Source organism: Mustela nigripes, chromosome 13 (genome assembly GCF_022355385.1).
Source record: "Mustela nigripes isolate SB6536 chromosome 13, MUSNIG.SB6536, whole genome shotgun sequence".
NCBI lineage: Eukaryota > Metazoa > Chordata > Mammalia > Carnivora > Mustelidae > Mustela > Mustela nigripes.
Genome location: NC_081569.1, coordinates 87,320,046 through 87,343,224, shown reverse-complemented (window position 1 = coordinate 87,343,224; position 23,179 = coordinate 87,320,046). Strand labels below are relative to the sequence as shown.

The 23,179-nt window shown below is 39.8% G+C and overlaps 1 protein-coding gene and 1 long non-coding RNA gene across 2 annotated transcripts in view; one reads left to right on the top strand and one right to left on the bottom strand.

Moving 5' to 3' along the window:
- Positions 1-16,277, bottom strand: part of LOC131998798 (uncharacterized) — a 34,281-nt gene extending 18,004 nt beyond the window's left edge. Inside the window, exon 1 of the long non-coding RNA XR_009398869.1 lies at positions 16,170-16,277. This is a non-coding gene — a long non-coding RNA (uncharacterized LOC131998798). The remainder of the gene's footprint in view (positions 1-16,169) is intronic.
- A 364-nt stretch (positions 16,278-16,641) lies between these two features.
- Positions 16,642-23,179, top strand: part of FBXO33 (F-box protein 33) — a 36,202-nt gene continuing 29,664 nt past the window's right edge. The window contains exon 1 of the mRNA XM_059373123.1: positions 16,642-17,264. Coding sequence (XP_059229106.1) covers positions 16,657-17,264 — 608 coding nt within the window. The 5' untranslated portion in view covers positions 16,642-16,656. The remainder of the gene's footprint in view (positions 17,265-23,179) is intronic.

The window sequence follows — 23,179 nt, the reverse complement described above, 5'->3', positions numbered from 1 at the left end:
ACAAGATAAAGGGAATGGAATAAAAGATACAGAATTTTGCAAAATGAAACTGAGTAAAGAGAAGTCAAAGAATTCCAAGGAAAAGGAATACAATGAGAAAAAAAAATGGAAAGCAACAATGCAAAAGGAGAGCTTGTCAATATAAGTACTTCAGTTTGACTGAGAGAAAAGATTTCTATGAAACTACACTGCGAAAAGCCATGGAGAACCTGCAGCCTTTGCGGGTATGCAATAAGCAGAGATAATCAAGGAGTACGGTATTTCAAAGTTTAATCTTTCTTTCCACATTTATCTCTCTAGATGACTCAATGGTCTCATACTCTTAAATATTATCTCTATGCTGATGACTTCCAGACCTCCTTCCTAAACTTGTCTAATACACCCACATGAACCTAGGCAGTCTTGCTCAGCATGGATGTCAAGGAGGCATCACAAAGTTAGCACATGCCAAGCTTAACTCCTGAAAATCCCCTGTCAAACCTGCTCCTCTAGAGCCACCTACATTCCCAATTAATGGCAATTTCAACCTTTAGTTCCTTGGGCCAAAGACCTTCAAATTATCATTGACTTCTTTTCCTTTCACACCTCACATCCAATCCATCAGAAAATTCTGTTGCCTCTACTTCAAATATTCCCAAACCAGAATACCTCTCACTACTCCTGCTATCACTGAGGTCTGAGCCACCACTATCTCCCACCAGAATTGGTATCAACCATTCTAACTTATCTCCCTACTTCCCTACTCCCTCCTCAATATGGGTACCACAGGGCGCCTGGGTGGCTCAGTGGTTTAAGCCGCTGCCTTCAGCTCAGGTCACGATCTCAGGGTCCTGGGATCAAGTCCCATATCGGGCTCTCTGCTCAGCAGGGAGCCTGCTTCCCTCTCTCTCTCTCTGCCTGCCTCTCTCTCCATCTACTTGTCATCTCTCTCTGTCAAATAAATAAATAAAATCTTTAAAAAAAAAAAATATGGGTACCACAGTGGTTCTGTTAATGTGTAAGTCAGATCATTTCACTTGTATGTTTCATTCAGAGTGAAACCACACTCCTAATTGTGACCTACAATCTGTGTCTTCCCACTCAAATCTCTCCTCTTGCCTCCTATTACTAATCTTCCAGCTCACTCTGTTCCTCCCCAGCATTCAAACATGCCAGGCACGCCCGCACCTTCAGGTCCTTTGCACCTGCTGTCCCCTTTGCCTGAAACACCCCTTCCCCAGATATTCCTTTCCCACTCAAGTCTTTATTTGAGTGCCACTTTTACAGAAGGGCTTTCCCAGCCATTTTATCTAAACTGTCAAACTTTCACCCTTGATAATCCTTTCATACTCCCATCATTTGTTTTTCTCCTTTACAGTTATCACCATTTAACACACTATTATTTTGCTTGTCATTCTTCTATTCTTACTAGACCAGGAGTCATACATATCTCTTTGTTTGTTGATTACCAAATCCTTAGCACCTAAAAGTCCTTGATACATAATAAGCACCCAATAAATATTTGTTAAATGAATGAAAGAACATGACAGTACTGTATATAAAATCCATTAGAAAGAGAAGTTATAGTTAGAATACCATATTCCCCAAAAACTTTTGTTGACTACCAACCATGATGCAAATCTTTTGCGGGATACAAAGATGAAAAAGACAATGATGAAAAATAGACACAATTAACTATAATCCAAAATAGCTGTTCATAATTTTCATGTCAAAGTTACAGAGAAAGTGGTATAAAAACTCGAGAAAATTCTATTGCTAAGAGACTACTGCACTAACACAGGCATCAGGTAATCAGGCACTATACTAGACAGAGCACAGTAACAATGGAAAGGGTCAGATGTGATAATGATCATAATAATGGACAGAAATAGTAGGATTTGGTGACTAGCTGAATAGGGAAAGACATGACCACTAAGTGTCAAACTTAGATAACAAGAAGAATAGAGGTGCCATTTAGAAAGGAAGGAAGGGATGGAGGGAGAGAAGACAAAAGAAAGAAAAGAAGAAAAGGAGGAAAGGGGAGGGGCGAGGAAGGAAGGGGGAGAGAAAGGAAAGGAAAGAAAAAGAGAAAGAAGAGGAGGTTTAAAGAGGATGGGGAAAAAATGGTAAGTCCAACATTAGACACATTTTGTTTGAGGTAACAGCAGACCACATAAGAGAAAATTTCAGGACACAATTCTAGATTCAGAGCGGTGACTCAGGGTTAAGAAATACAGACTTAAAAGTTATTTTCCCACAGAGAGATAACTGAACTGGAAAAGGTAGGATTTTTAAGCAAAAGACTAAAGGCAAAAGCCATGGGAAATAGGCAAACTTATAGACAGGGGAAGGAAGAGGTACAAATGAAGATGACAGAGAAAAACTTGAAGGGAAGAAATAAAACCAGGACACCTCAGGACACCTCACTATTTATAGATAGATAGATAGATACATAAATATATCTATACAGATATATAGGTATATAGTAGCCACAGCTATAAAAATTTATCCTAGCTTTTAAAAAATAACAAATTACCATCTATTTTCATGTTTAATAATGTTCATTAGGGGGCGCCTGGGTGGCTCAGTGGGTTAAGCCACTGCCTTCGGCTCAGGTCATGATCTCAGGGTCCTGGGATCGAGGCCCGCATCGGGCTCTCTGCTCAGCGGGGAGCCTGCTTCCCTCTCTCTTTCTCTGCCTGCCTCTCTGTCTACTTGTGATCTCTCTCTGTCAAATAAATAAAATCTTTAAAAAAAAAAAAATAATGTTCATTAGGTACTCAAAATCCCAGATGAAATCAAAGCAATATTTCAGTTCACACTTATCTTAGAATTGTCAGACTGGTACAATAAGACATTTTCCTGGTAACCTCTGAAACAAACAAACAAACAAAAAAAAAACAGCTGTACTTTTGCCCATAAATGGTGGATGTAAGATAAAGATAAAGATAAGAGAAAGAATATGATGCAAGACTGTCACCTAGGAAACCACTTAATATCATGGCAAACTGCTCAGCTTTATAATGTAATTTAACCTTGCTCTGCATGTGCCCAGTTCTATATATAAGAAGTATTCCATATATATTCATTTATATCGATAGCAAACAGGACAAGTTACAAAACATAGAAATAGGTAAATTTTAAATAATTGGCTGAGGGCAGAGAAGGGAAATGGGAAGCCACTGTTTAATGGGTACAGAGACCCAGTTTGGACAAATGAAAAAGTTCTAGAGACGGGTGGTGGTGACAGTTGTAAAATGTGAATATACTTACTGCCACTAAATTATACATTTAAAATGGTAAATTTTATGTTATGTATTATTTTTCTACAATTAAAGAAACAGCAAGTTCACCTCATATTTTGTGCTACAAGTAAATTGTTAATTCTCCAGAATACTGTTTTATCAGTTTTTATTGTTTTAAATCCTGCGTCTCTGAATTCATAACTATAATTCAATAATGAGAAAATTTTGATCCAAGATGAAAATGACAAAGGAAAATAGAGAACAAGATGAAAACAGGTTTCTTTTTTTAGCATTTTTACTTTTTATATTTTAAGTAAGTCTATGTACACAGTGGGGCTCAAATTCAAAACCCCAAAATCAGAAGTTGCACACTCCACTGAATGTGCCAGCCAGACACCCCCCAAAGCAGGTTTTTTAAATTCAATATAATTTTTATGATTTATTCTTCCTTAGTTTATTTTGCTTCCTTAGCTTCATATTAAAGCTAGAATAAATTTAGCAACAATATACCAATAAGCCAACCATCTAAGTCTTTAAAGGCTGAATTAAAAAGAAATGTTTCAAAGAGGCAAAATTTAAAATGTACTTGTACTACTAGTGCCAAGAGAAATCAGCAACAGACATATGGGAATCAACGATCTTTAGCATACAACAGCTCAAGCAGTCACTAAATAAACAGGAAATACCCATGTTATGTAGTATCTGGTCAGCTCTCTGTGCCCATGATTTTTAATTCTGTCAGGGCTCTTCTCACTGGCACTTCCACTGTGGTACAAAACATATTAACAAATCTCCTCCATTTGTAGTCCAAAACCTTGTTATCCCTCCTGAAAATGATGCAATGCTTTACAACCATCCAAATCCTATTCACCCTTCAAGAAGAGATCTCATCCTCTTGAAATCTTTTACCAGCCCATACACTGATCTCTTCATTGCACAATTCTCATATCCTCTGTAGTCTAAATTAGTGCTTCCTGAACTATCTGTAGTGAGATGCCGTTTTTAAAATTTTTTCTAATCCATTTTGGACTAATAGTTTCATAAAATGAAATTACCACGAATTTTTTAAACATGCAAAATAGAAGTAACATTTTAATTATAAATTCAACAGACATAAAATTACAGTCAATTTTCTTTTTTTAAAGATTTTATTTATTTAGCAAGCTAGAGAGAGTGCACATACACACAAGTGGGGGGATGGGTGGAGGGAGGGAGGGAAACAAAGAATCTAAAACAAACTCCACCACTGAGTGTGGGACCAGACTCAGGGCTCAATTCCAGGACCTTGAGATCATGACCGGGCAGAACTCAAGAGTCAGACACTTAACCAACTGAGCCACCCAAGCTCGCACTATCAAATTTCTATAAAAGTTTCTAAAGCTAATTCTCAATTTCCATACTTATATTCCAGCACAGTGGTAAGAGTCAGTGCGCCAGCATCAGCCTGCAGTCTGCACTTCAAGTAGCACTGATTTAAACAACTCAAGGCTTCAATGGACCTCTTCACTATACTAGATACTGGAGGATAATCAAGGAGGTACATACCATAGGCTTTTTCTTTAAAACCACAAGTTTACCTCTATTTTGCGGGAAAGAACAGTATGAATCAATGATAAATAACACAGATAAATAAGCTTTGTTTCTGTTCAAAGGAAAAAGATCACTGAAGTCTGGAGTAGTGAAGACAGTACACTTAAAAAAAAGTGAAATCTTAAATCACCTTCTGTATTTAAATAGGACTCAGATACGAAAAAGATGGTAACTCTAGAGAGTGGAGATTACATGTACAAAGGCAGAGAAGTGAGAATCAACAGTGTATGTTGATAATACAATGAACTGTACAGCTCTCACTAGATAGTCAAGCACTGATAGGCAGGAAGTGAAAGCCTGGCAGAGTTACATAGGGAAAAACAAGCAATGCATCAAAGTTTCTCAAGAAGCGCCACAACAGGGGGGGCCTGGGTGGCTCAGTGGGTTAAGCCGCTGCTTTCGGCTCCGGTCGTGATCTCAGGGTCCTGGGATCGAGTCCCGCATTGGGCTCTCTGCTCAGCGAGGAGCCTGCTTCCCTCTCTCTCTTTCTGCCTGCCTCTCCGTCTACTTGTGATTTCTCTCTGTCAGATAAATAAAATCTTAAAAAAAAAAAAAAGAAGCGCCACAACAGAATTAGTGTTCTAGAAAGGTAAGCCAGTACTGGTATCAAAGTTGGAGTGGAGCAGGTAGAAATTCTTCACTGGCAGGGATCATACATTATACCTTTTTACAAATCCTATAGAACCTAGAGAAGTGCTCAGCCATGGTGGATAGTAAATGCATCTTCCTTAAGCAGCACATGTTAAAAAATAATTAAAATTCTATTAGAAGTACTAATTGAAAATACTCTATCTTTACTTCACCTAACGCCTGAAGATTAAAATAAAAAACAATGTATGGATACTTAAGCCTGTATAACAGTAAAGAGAACTCAGCTTGGAAAGAGTTGGTCATTGGCCAGCAAGAGATTTCAACAAGTTTCTGATAGACAAAAAGTAGATAGGAGAATACTAACAGCTTCAACAGAACATAATATATTAGAAGGAAGTTGCAACAGAGGTGACAGGTGACCTGCTCACTGGAAGCCCAGTGAGATTCTAAGTTCAGAGTCACTTTGTTCCCTAAGGAATATAAGGAATGGGGTGAGAAGAGTGGCTAAGAACAGATTAATTGAAGACCTCAGTAGAGAAAAACTGTGCCTATCAAATACACCACCTACCCTCCTCCTCCAACTACACCCACAAAGCATACAAGGAGCCTAATATTTACCCCCAGCTAAAAACAGTAAGAGTATAATTTTCCTTTGCAGCAAAGATGGCCATCTGTTGACCAAAATTCATACAACTCCTCCTACAGTATAAAGTTGTCCCTAAGAAGTAACTGCTTAGCCAAAAATAGCATCTCTCAGACCCTCCTGCAAGTAGGTAGGTACATGTAGGTACATGTGACTAGTTTTAGCTGATGGAACATAAGGAGAAATAATGCCATTTATTTACCAAGGCAATCAAGTGCCTTCTCCATTCTTTGCCCCTTCTAGTAGAAGACAGAGAATCACAGGCATTTTAAAGATCACAGAACCTCAAGATAGAAGGAATTCTCAGCAGGCAGAGAAAAGCTGCCTGCTGAAAGGAAGATCCTCACTGAACCATTAAATAAGTAAAAACTATTTTATTAAAAATGGAAATTTTCAGGTTTATTTGTTTCAGCAACCTGTACCTTATTAATTAGAGGCCTTCTCTTAAAAGGAAAAAAGAGAGGGAGGAAAAAACATCATCATAAAAATTAACGTTACACTATTGTTTTAGTGACTGAGACAGGCATTCCTCTTTGTGGCATTTGGAAGACCAGCAGCCTCATAGCTTTCTGTCCACCAACACTAAAGGAAAGATTGCCAACTGGCATGGTCCACCATACATACATATTAAGATGACAAACTAGGCAAATGGAATAGGAGTGATATGAATAATCAGGACCAAGAGGTCAGATACGGTAGACTGAATTGCTCTTGTACCTTATCCTGTAAGGTTACAGGCAACCAGCTCATGTTCTCAGTATTCTGCCTTGAAATTTCCTTGCCCAATACTAACTTCATTAGTCACATCTGCTGTCTTCTATGTTACTACAGACAACAGTTTTATCAAATTTTTTGCTACTACATAATATAGTTTACCATTTTTTCCAGCCTTCTATAATAGTTTTCTTGTTGACCACCCAGTCCCAAAACAAATGACACATATTTTAAATTTCTGTTACAGCAACACTCTACTTCTAGGTATCCATTTTATATCAATCAGTTTTTAATGCAAAATAAGCAAGCACAAAATCTCAGTAGCATACATAAAATAAGCATATATTTCTCACTTAGAAATAAATTTTTTAGGTGAATTGAGGAAGCTCTGTTTCATACTGTAGGTCAAGTTGACATCTTCTCCATGTCTCTCCATCAAGGGCTCAATGGCAGCCAAAAAAATGACTGGGACATGTTTTATTATACAAAGGCTGGAAACTCCCTGGGTGACAAATTAGAAACATTTAATGCCTCTTAAGGCCTACACTCAAAACTGGTGCAAAGTAACTTCCTACATTCTCTTAGCCAAACAAGTTGTGAGACCATGCCTAAAATCATTAATGGGTGTAAAAGGCAAATTATACTCTTCCTTTGACAGTGGATGAGAGAGAAGTGCGTGCTGAACAGTTATCTAATCTGCCATAATCTACCCTTCTGTACACAAAAGAATGTGACACTGTGCAGCAAAAGCTGATTAATCTAACAACCAAGAGAAAAACTAAACTCATAATTAATTATCAAGTATTAGTCAAAAGATTGGGAAAAATGGAGGAGTAATTAATTGAACTAAGTCTTCATCTTTTGTAAGAGGAAGCAGACAGACGATGTTTAATCATTCAAGGAATGCAGGAGAAGCATGTCATTTAAAGTTACCTGAAGAACAAAACACCCATATAGTTTAAAACGTTTGTTTCTGGGAGTAAGCCTGACAGTGGCAGGCAAGGAATGAGAAACTATTTCTCATCAAAAGTATTTTGTTGATGTTGTTACCATGTTCATGCATTACTTCAGTTAAACAACAACAACAACAACAAAAACATTATGAACTTTCTACTAGAAACTTCTTGCATAAAGACTAGATTTTAGAAATGTTAAAATCTTCCTGTATATAAAGTAAATATCATGAAAGAAACTGTATCCTTCAAGTGAATGGAAAATTTATTGTATTTTCTTTGTGGTATAAAATTTGAGTTTTCCTCACCCCACTGCTCCCCTACTAATATTCAATATAAGTAGTAGTTCATATTCCTAAAGAACCCAGTTAAGAGCCAACAAATTTTTATATTGAAAAATCTATTTGATATCACTGTGGTTTTAAAAATTCTTAATTTGAGAAAAGTTACCTGTAAAATTGAATACTTACAGGATATGCCACTACTCACAATATAAGGAATTGGCACAAATAAAATCCACTGAAGAATGTATTATACAAATAACAAAAGGAAAGCAGAAAACAAGCACTAATATATTATATCATTTAGACAATAATTAACTCAGACTGGGGACAGAAAATATAGGTCACTCAGGTCAAAAACTGCAGCCATGACAGACATCGCAATCAAACATGGCACTCTTCCCAGTAGAACAAGAGAACAATCTCAAAATCCAAAATCCTCAACATAGTACTCCTCAGCATCTAAAACTGATTACAGTCAGCCTGGCAAGTGAAACCCCTTTGCCCCGGAGCAAAGAAACTCTCCAATTAATGTTATTGTATGAAAATATTCACTTCATTTCTCTTTTTCAGCACCTAATAGGCTTAAGAGATTTTCCCAAAGGATTAAATATTAAATTCTGCAATGAGAATACTGCAGTAACTGACCATGAAGTATACAGGTCTTCATGACAAAGTCTTACAGCTATTTAACCTGGAATGACCTGGAAAAGTCTAGTGGGTATTCCAGCACTAGGAAAACCAAAGAAACTATCTGAAGCCTAGTCAACAACTATCTAAAAGGTCAGTTATCAACATAGAGCATTTTTGTTCAATACAGAGTGCAAGACACCTCTGCATAAAAAGTCACTGAGCCATGGTACCCACTCTACTGGATAGATTTCAGAGTAGTTGCTGGCCCACACCCTGTTCTGAAGAAAGCTTCCCCTCTTCATCGTAATCCCCATATCCATCTGTACAAAGAATCAGCACATTACTCCATCCTCCTAAATTCAGCTAATTGGACTAGGGCAATGTGAAAATTAATTAATGGAAACCTCACTAAAATAGAGTCAGAGGTTCCACAAAGGAGTTCTCATGCCCTACCACTCATAATCAATTGCAAATCCAACAGGAAGAGATGGACCCCACAGGTGGATACTACTCCACTGTCCTAGCAAGAGTTTGAAGAAAGCCCTTCCTCCTCCACCGGTAACAGCCCAGCCAGTGAGAGACAGTTACAGCTTAGCCAATGAAAAGCCACTATACTTCAAACCCCCAGGTTACTACTTTTTAACAGTGGACTTTTTAACAGTCTTCCCAACTTCCCCCTTTCGTCTGCAGAAGAATGTTCCTCTCCCTTTTCAGGTCCTGCCAATACAGTTTTGCCATAATTTGCTTGTCCGAGGTTGTAATTCTCTGCTATTCCTGAATAAACCTATTGTTTGCTCATAAAATAACTGGCAATTTTACTTTTAAGGTTAACAGCAGGAACACTTCATTTTAATCAATAAGAATGCCACCAACTTTTTTACTATTCTAGACCTAGATAACCCAAAGTCTTTCAAGAATTTCAGGTGGAGACAAAGGACAAATTTGCAAATGAAAGTGGATACTTGAGATAGAAGACCTTGCAGACCAGATAGAGCGAGCAGTTTGGGGCCCTGGGCAAAAGAAAAAGCCAAGAACCCCTACTGAAAAAAGAGACTACTGAACTCGCAGATGAAGAGAGTAAACTTAGTTCCTGTTTTTATTTACCCCTTCGAGTCCCTGGGAGGCTCAGGTATGCTCTGATATTTGTTTATGGATGTCCTCTAAACTCCCTATAGTTTCCATGAGAAAAGAAAAAAAAGAGAGAAAGAAAGAAAGAGTTCCCTGATTAAACTACTTAAGCAACCAAAGGAATCCAATTAAGATGATTAATTAGAGACAGTGCCCCTTGAGTAAAAGTCCTATGTACCCCACTGTGGGATACTACAAAGCTGTATAACTCCAACTAAAACCATTAATATCAAACAGTTACCGATTTTAACAAGCCAAGGAACTCTATTGGTTGAATCTACTGCATCACAAACAGCAATACTTAGTTTCTAATAAATTTTAGCAACACAAGGTACCTCTGAAAACACCCATCCTGCTCTTGAATAAAGGCAAGAAATCAGTAATGGTATAAAATAAACATGCTAAACCTTTTTTTTTTCCCTTTAAATTCTGAAAGGTATAAATGGGGGCGGGGGGGCAGCTCTGGAAGTGGACCTAAAAGCACAGGAATTACCTAATAGGCCTACTATTAGAAGACACAGTGGCTCCAGTCCACATGTATGAGAGCTCTTAGGTAAAGAAGTTGTAATCTGGTATCCTACAGGAAATCTGGTTTGGTTTAGTCCACAGAATGTTTCTAATGTGAATGAGCTAGCAATCAGGACATTTCATCTTTTAAAAAAATTAGTTTTAGTGTCTTCTGAAAATCTAGAAACTTTCAACTTTCCCAGTGGGGGAAGTATCCTCTGGTAAGTTCCAGTCCTCCTCACTCACTATCACATGGCTCTGGACCCAATTCTTCTCTCACTGCCTCGGTCTCATTTAGAATATGACCTATCAATTCCTGCTTTATGGATACAGATCTTCCAATTCAAAAACCTGTACAACAAATTTGTGAGTGGCTCAGTTAAAGTAAGTTCTGCTATCAGCAACATGGTGTACCTAGAGGGGGGAAAAATTGATCCTTTGTCCTGCAGGCGGCTCACCAGGGCAGACTTTCCCTACCCTAAAGATAAATTCCCTTCAATCCTTCATTTTTTTCCTGTAATATGACCTCACTAGGAACCATTCCAATCCAGTAGACAAGTATGGAGAGAAAGAAATCAAGTTCCCAATTCTATTTTCCCAGGAGGCTCCTGTGCCTCTAAGTAAATTTATGGACTCATGATAAGAGATAATTCGAAGGTAGTTATGTCATCTCTGTTTGCCAACAGTATCTGAAACCCAAACCTTGTTCAGAAAAAAAAACATTTTTTTCAAAAGATGTCTCCATTTAAGCAGTTTGCACATTCACTGATCATCTTGAGCATCTTTTCATGATGTAGCTAAAATAAAATCTGTCATGTGTTATTTTTTTCTGTTATAGTATTGCAAATGATTCAGCATTAAAAAAGTTATATATTTTTATCTACAGTTTGACAACTTGCCAAACAATGGAAAAAAGGCTACAGTACAAATATATTTAATATCCTAATAACCTAACAGAAAAAGCACTCAGTGTGGCATGTTAGAAAAGAAGAATACTAAATGTTCCATTTCTCTCCAAAAAAATACATTAATACAAATTAAGATAACTTGAATAAAACTTGATAAAACTTTAATCAATCATAATAAACATAATAAGAAAAATGGAACAAACACTTGACTGACAACAGATCAAACCACATCAACCCACCAGGGCACATATCTATCTCGATGTTATAGTCTTATCCACCATTTGTTGCCCGGGTTTCAGATCCAAATAAGTATGGGTAGTTGCTATAGTGACAATATGCCACTTTTGGAACCAGGAGCTTAGTACTACTGAGTATTTATGAGCTTTATAACGTCAGTACTTCCTCCCACACTTCAAATCCGAATTCAGACATTATAACTTCACAAAATGCTATTTCATTCTGCTGTTTAGAAGTCAATTTTGTTGGTTTATCAAAAAGTTTATACTTTAGTATACATAAATGTCAAGAGAAATAATCTAACTTGTTAAATTAACATGGTAAGAATATACATTCCCAATAAATATTTGATTAATGTTAAAAATGCTTGCTTAATAAAATAAACAAAATGTATCCCATCACTGGAATTTACCCTTTTATTATGGTAACTAGGCAAGAACCGTATCTTATTAATTCACGTCTTAGCTTATTTTCATGAATAATAGTATTACTACCATTCTTCATTTAACATGAAAGTAAAAATAATTTTTAAAAAATGAAAAGCTTTTCAGGGCGCCTGGATGGCTCAGTGGGTTAGGGCCTATGCCTTCTGCTCAAGTCATGATCTCAGGATTCTGGGATGGAGCCCCGCGCATCAGGCTCACTGCTCAGTGGGGAGCCTCCTTCCCCCCCACCCCCTCACTGCCTGCCTCTCTGCCCACTTGTGATCTCTGTCAAATAAATAAATACAATCTTTAAAAAAAAAAATGAAGGGTGCCTGGGTGGCTCAGTGGGTTAAGCCGCTGCCTTCGGCTCAGGTCATGATCTCAGGGTCCTGGGATCGAGTCCCGCGTTGGGTTCTCTGCTCAGCAGGGAGCCTGCTTCCATCTCTCTCTCTCTCTGCCTGCCTCTCCATCTACTTGTGATCTCTATCAAATAAATAAATAAAATCTTTTTAAAAAAATGAAAAGCTTTTATTTTATAGAAGATTGATATATTTTTATTTCCTTTAGGAACAATTTCTAATAATTAAAAACTAAGTATCCATGGTATCCGAGAAAAATGCAGTTTCTAGCAAAATGCTAAGAATAAGGAAAAATAATCTCAATCAGAGGATATCTCAAGATCATCAAAAAGTCAGAGCCCCAGAAACCCTCATACATTGCTTCTGGGAAGGAAAATGATACATCCACTTTGGAAAACAGTTTGACAGTGTCTCAGAAAGTTTCACCTAGGACTACCATACAACCTACCATGCACTTTCCTAGTATCTACCCAAGAGAAATGAAAACCCATGTCCACAAAAGACGTTCAGAGAAATGTTATTTGTAACAGCCGAAATCTGGGAACTAAATATCCATCAACTGGTGAATGGACAGATTTTTATTTTTTTAAAGCAGCGGGGAGGAACGCCTGGGTGGCTCAGTTGGTCAAGCGCCTGCCTTCGGCTCAGATCATGATCCCAGCCTCCTGGGATCGAGTCCCGAATCGCTCAGCAGGGAGCCTGCTTCTCCCTCTGCCTCTGCCTGCCTGTGCTCACTCTCTCTGACAAATGAAATAAAAACAAAACAAAAAACAAAAAAAGGGGGGGATACTATTCAGCAATAAAAAAGAGTGAATTAATGACACATGCTACGTCATGAATGAACCTCAAAAACATTATGCTTGGGACGCCTGGGTGGCTCAGTTGGTTGGACGACTGCCTTCAGCTCAGGTCATGATCCCACAGTCCCAGGATCAAGTCCCGCATCGGGCTCCCAGCTCCATGGGGAGTCGGCTTCGCTCTCTGACCTTCTCCTCGCTCATGCTCTCTCTCACTGTCTCTCTCTCAAATAAGTAAAATCTTTAAAAAAAAAAAAAAACATTATGCTAAGTGAAAGACACAAATCATATTTTGTATGATTCTATCAATATGAAATGATCAGAAAAGGCAAATCTATAGAGACAAAGTGCATTTGTAGCTGTCTGAGGGTAAGATGAGAATTAGCTGTAAATGGGCATGAGGTATCTTATTAAAGGGATGGAAATGTTCTAAAACTGTCTTACAGTGATGGCTGCACCATTTGTTAAAATTATTAAAAATCACTAACTTGTATACTTCAAATGGGTGAATTTTATGATATGTAAAATATGTCTAAATAAGTTTTGTCTTCTTTTTAAGTCAGAGAATATTAGAGCTGCAGGGAACCTTATCCAAACTCTATAGAGATGGAGAAAATAAGGCCCAAAGAGGTTAAGCAAATTGTTTAAATGTCACCTAGCTAGATCATAGCAAAACCAAAAAATGATAAAAATCTAGCCTCACTCTCCAACCCAGTCCAGTGTAACATTTATTAAAAATGCTCAAGGAGTTTTATTATAATAATAACAATCACATAGAATTATTTGAAAGGCACTCTAAAAGCATCAAATTTGTGAATCAAACATAACTAGGGGCACTTGGGTAGATCAGTGGACTAAGCTTCTGACTGCATGTTGGCTCAAGTACTGATGTCAGGGTTGACATCAAGCCTCACAATGGGCTTACCCTTAGCAAGGAAGTCTGCTTAAGACTCTTTCCCTCTCCTTAAGCCCCTCCCCCTGCTCACACTGTCTCTTTACATAAGTAAATATTTTAAAAAATAAATAACCAATTAAAATAAACCAAAAATCAATGAGTACACGATATTCAAAAAATAAATAAATAAAAGCTAGAAAAACTCACTTGTTGCTCCTTGAGGTCCTAAAACTTACTTTCAAAATTGGTAATAAAACGAACTAAGCATTTTTTTTTTCCTAACTCTCCAACAGAACCTGTATTTTGGAGTAACTAAATGTTGCCAGTTTATAAAAGAAAGCTTCTACTATCCAGAAGAATGCAAATTAATAAAGATACATGAAATTAAAGAATTAGAAACCACCATTTTGCAACCCGTAATAAAATTGTGATTCAGGCAAGAATTATCAATTATTATTAAGGGCATTAAATGAATGGTTGATGGGATATTTACACATTTTTAGGAAGCCAAATAACACCTTAGAGATTAGTTTTAATGAGAAAAACAAAACGTAAATTTAGGAGGGAGCTCAAGATGTCACCAACTTAGTCAAACTTCTACCACTAATGTTCAGGTTTATTAGAAATTCAAGGACTAGAGAGGTAAGCTAAACACCAAGAGAAAATAGTCAAACAATTATAAAAGAGAAGGTATTTTTTGCGATAGTAAGTCTCCTCTCTTCAGCTAATCAGAGAGGAAAAAAAAAATGTGTTGGGGGATGACTATTCTAGATTAAGAGACTTGAAATACATAAACAAAAACAAATGTGATCTTTAACTGGATTCTGGTTTGGATAAAACAGCTGTGAAGGTCATTTGGAAGATAAACGGATAAATATGAAAACTTATAATATTAGGCATTAGAATACTAGATAACATTAAGGGCTTATTTAAAGTGTGATAATATTTTTGTTATATAGTTAAAGTAAGGTTTTATGGAGATGCATACTGAAGGTCTTGGTATATCTAGAGGTCTATGGTTCGTTTCAAAATACTTCGGTGAATTCAAGAAATAAAAAAATTAAAATTCAAGTCTCAAATTCCTACATTCACGGCTGCTTCCGTAAGTGCTCATTATTCATAAAGTATAATAATAATTACACAGAACACCCGCAGGCAGAGGTTCCGAGAACTGACCTACCACGAATGATGGCTTTTTTTCGGACAGGTACTTAGCTGATGAGAACTTATTACAGGTAACACCACGATATCGTTTGGTACATGCACACAGGCACCAAAAGCCATCTTGAGCAGCATGAATGGAGAGTTTTACCCGCAGAGAGCTAAAAATATCTAGAACGGCTTCTTGGTATTTACTAAAAGAACAAGGCTCTTCCACGATCATAGTGAAGGCTCTGAAGCGGTAGCTTCACTAAAGCAATCCTCAATTATTACATAAAAATCACTTAATCCTTTCTGACTTCACCGTCCTTTCCGATCAGGTTACTACTTCCCAAGTTGTGATCAAGTGAAGGGCATTGTTTTAAAAATCCTTCCCTGAGGGGCACCTGGGTGGCTCAGTGGGTTAAAGCCTCTGCTTTCGGCTCAGGTCGTGATCCCAGGGTCTGGGATAGGGCCCCACATCGGGCTCTCCGCTCCGCGGGAAGCCCGCTTCCTCCTCTCTCTCTCCCTGCCAGTCTCTTTGCCTACTTGTGATCTCTGTCAAAAGAATAAATAAAACCTTTTTAAAATGTCACTTAAAAGAAAAAATCCTTCCCTGAAATTACGGGCGCCAAACTAAAGAAAACGTATATCATAACCATCAGCTTCTTTTCAACTAGTGCCTTTAAATCTCAGAGCCGGGCACTCCGAGCCTCCCTCGAATCCCGGAGAAGAGGTGGACAGTCTCCCGGAGACAGAACTCCTTTGCCTTCACTTCCCTCTCGCCCTCAAAATCCAAAGGGTGGCGCTGTCCTCACTCCTCCCCCACAGACCAGGTGCGCGCAGAGGTCATCCGCACGAGCGGACCCGTGAGGACGGTCCGCCTGCGGCCTCGGTCTGTGCTCTCGGCCGCCCAGCGCCGCGCTTCTCATTTCCCCACACAGCCGGTCCGAGTTAGTCCGCCCGCTCCCTCTCATAAACTCTTAGTACTCTGGGCGGGTGGGTCCCCTCAGAAACACCGCGCACGCCGACACTCTGGCTCTGAGTCCTCGACCAGCAACTGAGAAACTTCCGAGACCCCTCGCCCTGACCCGAGTTCCGCCACTGCCACCGCCTGAACCTTCAGATTAACTAACTGACTTACACACTTGATGGGACTCAGCGGGCACTAAGAGATGGGATGAGCCGCCTAGCGCCGGCACCAACCGCACTTCCCGCCCCGCCCCGCCGGCCTGCGTGCGTCCCAAGTCACGTGCCGTGTCTTTCTTCCCTACCGGCAACTGGGCGCACCTCTCTTCCGGAAGTCGCCCTCCTCCTCGCAGGGCTCCTCCCACCACCGGTGACGTCAAATTCAGCTTCTACCACTGCTCTGCCTCCGCCTCTAAGCGCGGGGAGATCTGCCGTTTCTTTACGATAAGTTCTGCCACTTTCTGGGCTCTAAACATTACAAGCGAGGGCATTGAAGTTATTGAGTATGTAGGCCTCGGGCTCGCTTGAGTACAGTTTAGGGAGCCAGAAGCTGGCTATCTGGAAGCGACCCTTTCAGAGACCATCCCCCCTCTTGACAACTTCTGCAGCACTTGGTTCCGCCAAGACCCACGACGGTTCCGCCCCCTTCTTCCTTGTCATTGATGTTGTTGTTCTTGTCAGTGCCGCAGCCCCGACCGCCGGGAGCTCGAACCCGAGCGGGGGCCGCCCGGGTGGCGCGGTGGCGGCGGCAGCGGCTGCGGCTGCAGCAGCTGCGACGGCTGCGGGGGCTGCTCCGGGGACTGCGGGGGCGGCCGGGGGCTGGCAGCCGGCGGCGGGGCCGGATGGCTCTGTGCGGGCAGGCGGCAGGCGCCGCGTCGCTGCCCAGCGAGCTGATCGTGCACATCTTCTCCTTCCTGCCCGCGCCCGACCGGCTGCGGGCCTCAGCTTCCTGCTCGCACTGGCGGGAGTGCCTCTTCTACCCTGCTCTCTGGCCCCAGCTCCGCATCTGTCTCCGCGTCTCCCCTACTGAGCAGCCTCGGCTCGAATTCCTCATGCGTAAGTGCGGCTGGTTCGTGCGAGAGCTGCGTGTTGAGTTCGCGGCTGAGAATTACCTGAGCGGTGGCGGCGGCCCGGGCGACGGAGGCGGCGCGGACACCGGGACTGGCGGGGAAGAAGTCGAGGCCCTGCAGCTCTCTGCCCGTTGGCTGGAAGTGCTGCGCACCTACTTAGAGCTGGTGCTGTGTGTGCTGGTCAGCATCCGGAACAACAGGTAGGCTTATTATCGTGAACCTTCCATCCATCCTCCTTTCCCCTGTCCCCTTCTTCCGGGCCCTCTTATCGCTTCCTACCCCGCACCCCGAAATAGATTCCGTGCGGATACGCCCGGCCGGATTTAGCGTTGCTTTCTTCAGTGACTGCGGGTGTCAGTTCCAACCCGGCGATTTCCTTGAGGTGGGAGGGCATAACGGGACTCATAATACTTTATAATCAGGGATGGACTTGGTGTTGGCCAGACACCACTCCTGGTGCCTTCCAAGCACTGTCTCGTTCATCCTCTCTGTGGCCATGGGATGGAGCTGACAGGCGCCGTCATTCTTCATCTTACAGATGAGAGAGCTGAAGCTTGGGGGCGGGAGGAGGGGGTGGGGGTTGAGCCCCCCGAGTCTTGAGAGAAACAAAATATAACCTGGTTTTATTGACTCTGAACCTGTCCCCTCAGAATAGTTCGTGATGCGGGGACGAAGTAGGTATGCCGCTAGTGTCTCATAGTTACAAGACTCTCCCTAAAAGAAATCTTTGACAGCCATTTTCTTCGCAGGAATAGTTTTCATTAACTGGGCCAGGCACAAAGAGTAGGAGGAGTGTTTGTTAAAGGGATGGGGGAAGAGCCTGATCATCGAGGTTGGAAGTCCCTCCCCTTGCACCTCCAGAGTCAACTTGTCTCCAGTGATTCACCTAAAAGTAGCACAGTACAGCTTAGTGTTTGTGTGTGCTGGGGGAACTGCCCAGTGTCTGCAAAGAGTAAGCACGTAACTGTCCTGGTTTTGCATCAGGGCTTTATTGTAATTCTGGGACTAACGTCCTATGTTCTGACCTGTTATCTTTATCAATATTGTTCTTTATTTGTCATCCTCTTCAAAATCCTATTAATTTAATTTTTTTGTATCTGGATGTTCTAACTAGCCTTACAATTGAACTGTTCATCGGGGAAAAGTTCTAAAAGGAGCAACTTTTAATAATAGTTATTATATAGTAATTATTACATGGTAATAATGGTTGAGCAGTTTACAAGTACACTATCTTATTTGATCCTTTTAGTGACCCTGTGAGGTAGGCAGGGCAGCTATTATCCCTATTTTATAGAAAGGAAACTGACACTTAACAGGGTCAAGTGATGTACACATTGTCATACAGCATCATTTTTGTACAAGAGCAGTGTTCTTCCTTTTGCAATAAATACATTGTGTTGAACATCATGCATTATATTGAACGGGGTTTAGAGAAGGTACTGATTTAATATAGATTCTGTTTCTGAATCAAAAGAGTGAGATAAGCATGTAGCTCCAAGTTGTACCTGGAGCACAGCTCCATCATTCCAGTGGCCTGTGTGTTTCCCCAGCTTTTCACACCAAGCCATTCCATTTTCTTACTTTGCTTGTATGTAGCAAGAGAGGCTGTTTGAAGCTGTAAATTGGAGACTCTCAGAGTTGAAAATATGACTAGAGGACCAAATGACCCAGAGTTTAAAAGATTAAGAGTCACTGATGAGACCAAGAGTGGGAGTGAATTCAGTGAGTACTAATTAGATTTTTCTGTTCTGAGATCAGATGGTCCCTCTGAGCAACCATCCAAAAAAAAAAAAAAAAAAGAGCATGACTTTGGTCCAAGTACGAACAAGCCTTATAGAGTGCCTTGTTCCTTGTATGTGTTTTAATAACTGGTTGGTTGGATGGATAACGTTCTATAGGCAACATAGTGATATATCACCTCTTTCCTTTGTGTATAATTCTTCTCTTCCTCCTTTCCTTAACCCTACCACTTTTTTTTTTCAGCTTTATGGAGGTATAAATAACAAAAGTGTACCTACCACTTTCATTAGCATCCCAATCTGTCTGTCTGTAATGTCACTTTATGCCCGCTCATTTGGGTCAGCTATTACTTCTATACAAATACAACACACTGTTATCTCTGATTTTAAGGTTTTCTTGTCTTTTATAGTAGAGGTGGTACTGTGTGTTGTGCTGCTTTGGTAGCACATTCGTTGTGTGTGTCTGAAATTAAAGTGTAGTATTATTACATGTGTTATCTGTACTAGTGATACTTCAAAGGGTTTTTAAAAATAGATAAATTTGGAAATAAGTTAATTTAACCTTTATTTTTGAAAATGTCTTGAGATATTCTAATAATATTGAAAGTGCTACCATGAATATTAAAAACATAAGCAGGAATAGTTTTTTTTTTAATTTTAACAAATTTGAAATGTTTTAGATCAAGGGGTTTATTTGGTAATTTTGTTAAAGCCTATACCTGTTTTCTTCCATAAGCACTTAAACTATAGACTCAGGTTCAGTGAAGAAAATAACAATTTCATTTAGTGTTTTTTGGGTTTTCCAAAACCGTTAAATTTACTAACTAATGAGAAAAATGAACATTAGATACTGTCTTTTTACACTTCCAAGCTAAATTTACAGTAATTTTGGTTTATGATTTCTGCCATTATTTCTAACTGCTGAGGAGGGTATGAAACCTAACAGTTCACAAGTCTGATGCTTCCCGGCTTTGTGGTAATTTCCTTTATATAATCTATACAACTCAGAACTGTTACTTTGTTGTGTTCCAAATATTTTCATGTCCCCCAGGAAAAGAACTAAAACTATAACCTTGGATTGTGGGAACTTTTCAAGGGTATTCTTCCAAGAGAATAATCTTTAGTTTTTGCTTGATTCCTGGGTTTCATATGCACATGTCCTCTCAGAATGACTGTAGCTTCTTTACAGATATGTTAGATGTTAGGAACAACTGATGAAGATCAAAGAGGTGCAGAAATGCCTCTCAGAGGACAAAACACAGTCCTCTAGGTTTCAGAGTTCCCTTCCTTAAGGGAGACTACAATATCTGTCAGTATTATAAGAAACAGGAAGTAAGAACTGAAATGCAATAGATATTTCTCATTCAACTATATTATAAGTTAAATAGGCTGAATTTCTTCTGCAGCTGTTCCATAAGAAATTGTTCTTAAAAGTTCAAAACAACAAATGTAAATATTCATTTTTAGGATTTAATTTGGTTGTTGAGTACTGCCTATTGACATGCTCTATTTGACTACTTAAGAAAAATGAATTCGTGGATAATAAGATTTATGATAATAGTTAATAGACTCAATCACTAAAAATACTTATTTTTTTCAAAGATTTTATATATTTATTTGTCAGAGAAATAAAGAATGAGCAGGGAGAGTGGCAGGCAGAGGGAAAAGCAGGCTCCCCACTGAGCAAGGAACCCAAGGTGGGACTCAGTCCCAGGACCCTGGGATCATGACCTGAGTCAAGGCACACCCTTAATGGACTGAGCCCCCAGGAATCCCTTAAAATACTTATTTTTAGGGGCGCCTGAGTGGCTCAGTGGGTTAAAGCCTCTGCCTTCAGCTCAGGTCATGATCCCAGAGTCCTGGGATCGAGCCCCGCATCGGGCTCTCTGCTCGGCAGGGAGCCTGCTTCCTCCTCTCTCTCTGCCTGCCTCTCTGCCTACTTGTGATCTCTGTCTGTCAAATAAATAAAAAAACAAAATCTTAAAAAAAAAATACTTATTTTTAGACAGCAGACATAGGTACATTGTTATCATCCAGTTTATACTTTTCTGGACTGTGTAAGTATTCTTACATTGAGCTTTATTGGATGAAATTCTAATTTGGGGGCTGTATTTTTTTTTTAAGATTTTATTTATTTGGCAGAGAGAGACACAGCGAGAAAGGGAACACAAGCAGGAGGAGAGGGAGAGGGAGAATGAGGCTTCCCGCTGAGCAGGGAGCCCAATGCAGGGCTCAATCCCAGAACCCTGGAATCATGACCTGAGCTGAAAGCAAATGCTTAACTCACTGAACCACCTCGGCACCTGGGGGCTGTATTTTTATTAAAGAAAAATATTGCAATAGGCCAGAGAGATTTTGTACAAGGGAGATTTTCTTGTTAAAAATCTGGGCTACAGCTCCCAGCTACATATATGTACATTGACTATTTCGTGGCTATGCCAGCTTACATAACTTCTCAGGAGTGTAAGTTATATTAGTAATTCTTGGATTTTGTCTTATTTATTGGCACGTGCAATGAAGAAAAGTCTTATCTTTTTATTATTTTCTCCGCATTAGTCTACCAAGATCCAAAAACAGATAAGGCCATTTAAAAATGCATCTTAAAATAGATTAAAAATTCTTGGGACTTTTCATGTTATTATCTAAGATGGTAGGAAGTGCCTGGAAGGTGTTGTATTCAACAACCCGCAGCCTTATTTTTCTTGAAATATCTTCCTCTCTCATAATGTAGTCAGTACATGTAATAATAGCATCTTTTGAAAGCTTTCATTATTTGTATAAAAATCCCATTTGCAGAATAAATATTAAAATATATTTGGGCTCTGGGGCGTGTGGATGGCTCAGTTGGTTAAGCGGCTGCCTTCGGCTCAGGTCATGATCTCAGGGTCCTGGGATCAAGCCCGGCATCAGGCTCCCTGCTGAACTCTGCTTTTCCCTCTCCCTCAGCCCCTCCCTCTGATCGTATGCGCTCTGTCTCTCTCAAATAATAAAATCTTAAAAAAAAAAAATCTACCAGGACTCTGACCAGTGTATACTGTCCAAGAGGTGATTGTCCATAGAGAAGAAAGGTGAGATCATGCATATCCAACAGACTCCTTACCTTAAATCTGACAATATAAAGTGGTTCTATAGGCCATTAAGAAAGGAGGAGATCCTAACTTGTTAAAGAAACTAACCTCTTGGAAGGGCTGCTGAGAAGAATTAGGGTTCTCTGTAGTCCATAGGTACAGTCTTACAATGACTGAGAACCGATAGATGGAGAATATGAAATAAAACTCAGCAAAAGATTGGTAAAGTAAAATGTTATTTTTTCTGTGTTAAATGAAGCTGTGAAGTAGCTTTTGAGTGGTTACTAAATTATTTCCATTTTACTATGCTAGTTCTAAGGCAGCCTTGAAAGAGCTCACCCAACTCGATTGATTTACTTAGGGCCTAAAATGATACTTATAAAAAAAAAATCTGTTTTTTTTCCTCCAAATCTTAAGAGCCTAGTATCTGCCAAACAGTGAAGACAAACTTCCCATTCTCATGGAGTCAGCATTCTAGAGAGGAAGGAAAGAAAAGTAAATAAATGAAAGAAAGATTATTTCACTTGTGAAATAAAAGAGGACTATGTAATAGTGACTAGGTGGCAACATTAGAGTAGCAAGGAAAAACATGTATGAAAAGGACACTTGAGCTGCAATGTGAATGATACAAGTCACCCACCTAAAGATCTGAGCAAATAGCATTTTTTTTCTTTTTTTTAAATTTTTATTTATTTATTTTTTTATTTTCAGCATAACAGTATTCATTATTTTTGCACCACACCCAGTGCTCCGTGCAATCCATGCCCTCTCTAATACCCACCACCTGGTTCCCCCAACCTCCCACCCCCCGCCACTTCAAACCCCTCAGATTGTTTTTGAGTCCATAGTCTCTCATGGTTCACCTCCCCTTCCAATTTACCCCAACTCCCTTCTCCTCTCTAACTCCCCATGTCCTCCATGCTATTTGTTATGCTCCACAAATAAGTGAAACCATATGATACTTGACTCTCTCTGCTTGACTTATTTCACTCAGCATAATCTCTTCCAATCCCATCCATGTTTCTAAAAAAGTTGGGTATTCATCCTTTCTGTTGGAGGCATAATACTCCTTAGTGTATATGGACCACATCTTCCTTAACCATTCGTCCATTGAAGGGCATCTTGGTTCTTTCCACAGTTTGGCGACCGTAGCCATTGCTGCTATAAACATTGGGGTACAGATGGCCCTTCTTTTCACAACATCTGTATCTTTGGGGTAAATACCCAGTAGTGCAATTGCAGGGTCATAGGGAAGTTCTGTTTTTAATTTCTTGAGGAATCTCCACACTGTTCTCCAAAGAGGCTGAA